Below are 8083 nucleotides of genomic sequence, written 5' to 3'. Positions count from 1 at the left end.
TCTTTAACAAAAATTTTGCATCACCAATTTTTCCATGTCGGGGGTCATATATGGAAAAGGTTAAAAGTATTTAAAAAATATGTTTAAAGTTTGCACTGTTATGTTATCGACGTATTAATTTAAATAAGTTATTTATATATATATATATATATATATATATATATATATATATATATATATATATATATATATATAATAATGATAATATATAATGATTATATATATATATTATATATATATATATATAATGAGTAAGTCTAAAGTTACGCTAAAACCATAAATAATATGTAAACAAGAAACAAGATATGTATATCTAGAGATGGGTAATGTAGGCATGACATGTAATAAACTATAAAATAGATTTGATAAGAAGCAACATGCTGTGCATGAAGAAAGTAAGTGCCATGTGATATAACTTGTCCAGTTGTGTTTGTGATAAGCGAGGAACTCTGTGGATAGTTAGTTATCAGTACGAATTAGGCTGTCAGTCATCATACAGACTGTTGTTTTAAAACCATGAACATAACCTATTTAACTTAACATGTTAAAATTAGTTTTAAAATGAGTATTTCGTGAATTGCCGATTTTATTGCTTTGTGTATGTAAATTTAGTGTGTGATATAAATTTTAAATCGTACGTATCTTGTGATGTGTATTGAACGTGTTCTGGTGTATTTATAAAATGAATGTGTGTGTATTTGTGTAGGTCCTACATGATTCATATCCCACGACCAGTATTTATCAGCCAGGTTAGTGCAGCTTTCTTAAAGGTACCATAATACCTTACATTTTAAATCTAGTTGGGTACAGGTGATTTTGTACTTAGGTAAACGTGTATTATACGTTGATCCTTATGTGGAAACCAGCTACTTAATTCAATTTCTAGTTTTCAAATTTCTAGGCTTTATTATTCTGTAACGTTAATCATTATGATATCTTAAAATTATGATATAGATAGAAATCTTTAGGTATCAACTGACCCTCTATTCTATATTGCTTTATATGTCATTCTACATAAACTAATTCATCGATCTGTATATATTTCAAATATCTTTCTACTTGTTTTGCGCAAATGTTAAGGTGTGCATTAACTTCAGTTCACCATATACTGCTACGTGCCTAATGACAATCTCAGCCGTTGGTTTATATAGTATGTTTTTACTTTTAACGTACTTGTAGCGTATAAGATCCCTTAAATAGTATCTTAGGAAAAGTGGCAAATAAAATAAATACTTCAAAACACATTTTAATTCTCTGATAAAAACATCTAAAAGTGTTTCATCGTATTTTAAAGATTCATCCGTTCCAACTTTTACCCATAAAGTGCCAGCGTGTGTAAAACCGACGTTTGCAAATATAATTATAACTATACAATATATTAAAAGCCAAATTATAAATGATTTAAAGTCAATCACCCTTACTGAATATTTGATATTCTTATTTGTAAAAATTTCCAAGATTTTTAATAAACTCTACTTTTGTATTGCTTGTAACTTTGTAAGCGTATCTTTAGATTTATAAATGCTCTAAAAAGATTTGTTTTGTTTGTATTTACGAATATTTACTAGATAGCCCCATAATGTTATTTATGAAGCTATCTTCATGATAATATATATATATATATATAATTAATTTTATCCAGCTGTCATTTCTACGACATGTTTCTGGTAAAGCCTTGGCAATTTTGGAACAAGATCTGAGCAAATCACCTACCAGAGAAAAGGTTTTAATATTCAATCTGCTAAGTAAGTACAGAATATTATTATATGAAATATTGAAGATATTTTTTTATATTTACATTCCTAAACAAATTGTCTCTAGGATTTTATTTAGATGAAAACCCTTTTAATATAGAATACTGAGTACGGGGGAAAATAGTGCGTAATTAAATTACACATTGTGCTTTTTTACATTCGCAATTGAATACAGGAACAGGATTTCAATACCGTAGCAGAGCAATGGCAGGAACTTTGCCTATTCATTCTTTTATAAAATCCTTTTACCCGTTTCAAAATGGCGGACGTTTAAATTAATCCATCAAAATAACTCAAAACCTACTATCGTCCGCCATTTTTAAACGGGTAACAGGAATCGTTAATGTTTTTTTTTTCAAGAAGGTCTACCAAAGATTAATACAATTCTCAGGTTTTATAACTTTTTCTTAACTGGGTCAAAAGATATATTTCTATATAAAAAACACACAGATACACAGAAAACTAGATTTTAGGACACACCTTCAAATGAACTTTTTTCTCATTTGTATGTGTAGGAGCAAATCCCATAGTACTGGTGCAGCACTGATCAAGCACTGTGTTCTTAATATTTTATAAAATTAAATTGTAAATAAACTTTTCAGTTTCTTAGGCGAGCATCAGCTGAGACATAAAAGAAAGTTTAAAAGTGCCAACTGTTCAGTATCAGTTAAACGTGGATTATAAAATATAAATATTACTATTATTTTTCCAGATTCTAAAGTTTTACGGGAAACTTTTCCAATGTTCTTCTCCGTATGAACCTCCCTTGGACTTCAATGAAATCTTTTAATAGCCAAACTGGTCCAGTCGTTTTTAAGATTAGTGTTTAGCAACACATTCAGAGAATCGCTTTTAGTTATAGAATTTCGTCTCTGTAATCTTTATTACTCAATTAATGAATTACTGAGTATTTAATATTTTCTAAAATTTAAACAAACCCATATTTCTACCTCTTTGGAAAAGGTCAGCTGAAAGAGTCAGCAGCTGTTTACTGTCCAACATTATTATGTTTCGATTATTATGTTTTTGTTGTTATGTATGGATTATGTTTCGTAAATATTTTCCTTATTTTTCTGAATTCCAAACTATTTTGTAAATCGTTTCCAATTCTTTTCATAAAACCTTCTTAGGACTTAACAAAAAAGAATTAGCCGTATTGGTACAGCGTTTCCGGAAATAGCTCTTAGCAAAATATTTCGTAATTAATTCTCATTCGTGTCCTGAAACAAAATCAAAGTACGTTTCTAACGATAAATATACCTACATAAAACGTTGACACTCCTATGGAACATAGAAGGTCCCGGGTTCAGATACCTTCGTATATATTTCATAATGTCTATTTTTCATATTCGCTTGAAGCTTAAAATCAATGTAGGTATCAACAAGTTTCAGATAAGTCTAGATTACTTGACATCCGAAATAGAAATTATGTGACTATCTTCACATATCCTTATACGTTTGGATATGTGTACTCCGTGATAAGTGTTAAAGTTATTCTGTCATGATTTGCTAGTCACATTGTATAGTATTTTACATATTCTTTATTGTGTTTTCATTATTATATTATAACTTTAGCTATATCCCAATATACGACTAAATGAAATATATTGTTTTAATTTTTAGTACATTTTGCTCTTACAAATACTAATATAATTTTCCAGTAAGTAGTAATTAGGCTTTAGCAATGTTACAATATGAATAATAAGTGCATAAAATATACTTAATTTATTTTGCTTGAATTGTTAGATTTAAGAAGCAACGGTGAGATCAATGACCAAAATCTATAAAGAACGCAATTCTACATATTCTACTGGCACTTGACGCAGAAAACAGCTGATAATGATCTTGAGCTAGCCCAACCCTCCCCCATCATAACACTTTTGGTAGCCGTGAGCCCATTATCTATATCCTATATAAACAGAAGTGAAAACTTTTGTTATTTTCTTTAAGTATGTAATTTATCACCAGGCATCCTATTTTTTAAATATTTTGCCGGGATATTGCAAGGACTAAAATTACAAAATGATAAAAGTTCATGGTCAAGTGTCTTTCACAAGACAATTAAACATTTGCTTTATTAGTCTCAGTCAACAAGATTAACGAACAAAAACCTTATATTTCTAGCCAGATGGTCATACTGTGTCGTTTTAATAGATAAAGCCGTGTTTTTGTATCGTTTTAAATATGTCTTGATAAGAAAATATGAATAAAAACTGACTACAGTTAATATTTTAGATCATTCACGAAATTTAATAATACTTATAATCAAGCGCGACAAACGATTGTCTCCTTGTAGTTGTCAATACAACTGCATTGTGTGGTTATTGTATATAATATAATATAAATGTTTGTTCTTTGCTCTGTTACCGGAAACGTTGCTCATTATTAGTCAAACAAAAACGTTACTAAAGACGCACTCGAGGTATCTGTCCTTGCATGAACCCTTCCTCAAACCCGTTGTAGCTAGGGGTATGGTCATTCTTCCCGTATTGTTCTGAGTGTTCTATCCACTCATTAGTTTGAAGATAGTAATTCGTTATCAATATTGATGACTCCCACGCAACATTCGGTACTTATACAGCTTACTAGGTACATCCCCATTAGAATACTTTTGCACATTTAGTTACTGCAGTATGAACGTTACTGATCAGAACTTAGTATTGTAGAGGAATTGTGGATTTCATTGAAACGGTTTATAGCCATAACCTACACTCCTAAATCAATCTGATGCTACTATAAAATATTCTATTCCCGTCAATCTTATGAAATTTACTCGTGGGAACAATTAGATTTGTTTCTTCCAAGATTTATTACATCTTTTGAAAACATCGCTTAAATCAAATGTGGAGTAATAAAGTAGCTCTACGATTGTATAATCCTCCAAAGAACCTGGTCTCTTGGTCAATCTCGTGGTACGATCTGGAACAATATGTATTAGAGAGGCGCTTTGGCGGAAATATACTGGAGGAATTAAGAGCAAAGGATATTTTTGATAGGCAGACGAAAATTTAAGTTAGTGAAATTCTTTTATCGAGGCTATCCTTTAAATTTATAGACAATGAACCTTTATGATTAAAATAAACCTTTATGATTTGTGAACTGTAGGAATGCTAGTCTGCCATAAATGCGTCTCTGCCTTTGAACAGCAATATTTAGTATAATATTTGTTAGTATAATGATCCTTCTGTATTTCTACGAGATTTCACTCAGATCGTCAATGTTTACATTTGAAATTGGAGTTTATAAGACTTGTGTTCAACTCCAGTATTATACAACTCTCACACCACAAGGCAATAACGTAAGGCGAATCATTTTCCGTCAAAAGAGAATGTAATCATAGTCAAACTATACGTGACTTAAAAAGTCGTCAGCCAAAAATTTAATTTCCGAATCCAAAACAATTACAGCTGTATATAATTATATGTACCTAATTACGACTATCTTTAATGAGATTTATAGTTGAACATCCGATAAGAATACCGCCTGGCATATATCTCATATTAGGGTCATTAGTATCACTATCTAAACATTTTTAAGTGTTGTATCTAGCAAATTAATCTATTGAAGTACTCAAATATTTGAGAAATCCCACTATAATTCTAATAGTGATAAAAAATATGGAACGGTTATGTGGTACGTCATATTTAATACTTAAATATGGAAGATTTAATCTATTTAAGTTTTTAAAAAGCTCAGCCTTTTAGTAAAAAAATAAATATATTAAGTTAAGTAATCAATTCTCCGTTATTACACTTACATTTACTAGGTTCTTACACAAATACTATGATTGATTTATTTATAGGAATTCTCATGCTACAAAACAGATTAAAATCCACTTACATTGTAGGAAATCAAAATAAAATTATATAATCACTAGCATTAAATATGAAAATAAATACATTATATATTCAACAATATGGCCATGATATGTGCTATTCACTTAATTCAATTTTAAATGTTCAGTAATAATAATATTCACAGAGTCTATGTGTTATGCGATACATATTCATTTAAAATTTTAAAGTTTAATACTCGTAAATACACATTTTACACACCAAATCAGGCAAAGTACAACATGCAATATCTTAAATAATAAATATATAGTGCGTAATTACAATTAAAAAGATATAAAAGAACATCAATAATAGTAAATATTTTAATAAATTCAGATTGACAGACATTTATGACTAACTTACTTATCTGCAAAAAGGAAATGAAAAGCTATTTATCAATTTACCAAAACTCAGAACAGTGTCTGAAGGCTGCGGCAAAAAAGGTCACAGTCGACAACAGCATATCAACACAATCATTGTGAAAATGATAACTTTTTTAATAATTCAAGATGGTTGACCTTGTCGAATGCTTTAGCAAAATCCGTGGAAACCACATCCACTTATCCTATTTTGTCCAAAACTGAAGTACAATAACCCAAGAAAAAAAGAGGTTTATATTAATTGACCTATCAGAAAAAACAATCCAGAAACGGCGAGATCAAATTCCTTACGTGTTGGAAAATTCTAATATATACAAATAAAATTGACTCGAATTACTTAGCAGGTATTGATAATAGTGACAGGTCTACAGTTTTTATATGATTTTTCTGACTTTTATAAAATATTAGTACCACTTTTGTCACTTTTCAGGGGTCAGGAAAGCAATTTTATTTAAAAGTTTTAACTAAACAGGCAAAACATCATTTAGAATTAAAGGATGGAACATCATCCGGACCAAACGAACGCTTAGACTTGGCATTGAACAGTTCGTGGTCAGTTACGTGATGGAGTGTGAGGCAGCCAATGCTAGCGTGAACAAGCGGCCTTAGCACACCACTAATCAACTGGTTACAGTCTATAGGGGAGGTATCATACACTGATAAGAAATCTTGGAGCCTGATAAGCTATCGCAGTCCCGCCACCTGTCAACCTCAACCTCCTCACAGAAAACCAAAAAGAAACAGGATTTTTCACAATCCTTACTCAACATAAGAAATGCAGTTTAGGTAATTAATACATAGTTTTGACTCTGCCCTGACTGTCTTGAATGCTTCATAGTATTCAAATTTCTTTTTTATTGTTTACGTGTACATTCCTTTCTTTTAATAATATACAGGGTGTAAATTAAGTCCTGATACACCTGGATATATTCCAAACGGATTGAGTTATTAATGTTCAACCTTCATCATACTTATTAAATTACTACCCACGTTGCTGCTAAATTAAAATCCCCTTAAGGTATTTACCGATTCATTCAGCCCCGTTATCTTTAAGTGCAATAATTTTATAGTTATTATGTATGACTCCCAATTTAAAAGGTAATGTTTTAGTCTGCAATCCCCTTGCATTTCCATAATATATGACAATGTTACTAGAAACCATTCATGCGAAAATAGATCAACTAAATAGTAAAGACTAATTTTAACGTACACACTTGAAATCCGGATGGATTTTAACCAAAACTTGCATGAATGTTTTATGGACCAAATGATAATGAAAGATAGCTCTTAAGAGCGTGTAGAGCTAAGATGGCGGAGCGCCAGGGCCATGATAGTTTTATTTACTTCTTCTACGAACACCTTGTGATTGGTTAGGTTTTAACCATAATTGGTGCTAACGTTGTAAGGAACGGATTTTATCACGGAATGTTTATTATTTTAAGTTTTAGGCAAGTTACCGTGGAGCTCCAATACCAACAATGGTTTTCTTACATGTTGCCTAATTCACGTATAAAATTATATATCCATATATAAAACGTCATTTTACACTACCTCCCTGAGATCAAGACCAAGTGGCTCTCAGAATTGAGTCATTCCACATGAAACCATCCAAAAGTCACTTCCTTACTCATCATCCCAGAACTGATGGAACTTGGAAATATATATATTTATTCTCTAAAGAATGAAGGCTATAGAACATACTTCATACCCATATAAAACTATTAAGCGATGAAACAATACTTAATTAATATAGTTTTACTAAAACACATAATTAAGCGTAAAAATAAATATTGCGATAAGGGTATGTGATAATCACAACCACCCCCTTTCAACAGCATTTTATTTAAAAAAGAAATCGATAGCCTAATAGTCTTTTTTTACTAAAAATAATATTCATGTTAGAACTTTGAAATAAAGTCATAATCAAATGTATAAATTCTAACATTATAACTATTTTATTTACGAAATACACGGCACTGCACATATTATAATTCAATTTTTTCTTAATATTTTAATTTTACCTTCACGCACCAGCCACAAAGGTTAGGGTAGTTCTGTTATTTCTTGTGGCTTATACCTGTACCCGGTACTTAAGTAACTGAGTACTAAATGTATT

The 8083-nt window shown here is 30.5% G+C and overlaps 1 protein-coding gene across 2 annotated transcripts in view; it reads left to right on the top strand.

The window, feature by feature from the left end:
* Positions 1 to 420: 420 nt before the first annotated feature.
* The window catches only part of LOC124368476, a 51250-nt gene continuing 43587 nt past the window's right edge, over positions 421 to 8083 (top strand). The window contains exons 1-2 of one of the 2 annotated variants that reach the window (XM_046825719.1): positions 421 to 749; positions 1643 to 1745. In XM_046825719.1, coding sequence (XP_046681675.1) covers positions 687 to 749; positions 1643 to 1745 — 166 coding nt within the window. In that variant the 5' untranslated portion in view covers positions 421 to 686. The remainder of the gene's footprint in view (positions 750 to 1642; positions 1746 to 8083) is intronic. The other variant, XM_046825720.1, reaches the window with a different exon arrangement.

The sequence above is a fragment of the Homalodisca vitripennis genome, chromosome X (genome assembly GCF_021130785.1).
Source record: "Homalodisca vitripennis isolate AUS2020 chromosome X, UT_GWSS_2.1, whole genome shotgun sequence".
Classification (NCBI taxonomy): domain Eukaryota; kingdom Metazoa; phylum Arthropoda; class Insecta; order Hemiptera; family Cicadellidae; genus Homalodisca; species Homalodisca vitripennis.
The sequence above is the reverse complement of the archived record's forward strand: the minus strand, read 5'-3'. Positions and strand labels throughout refer to the sequence as shown.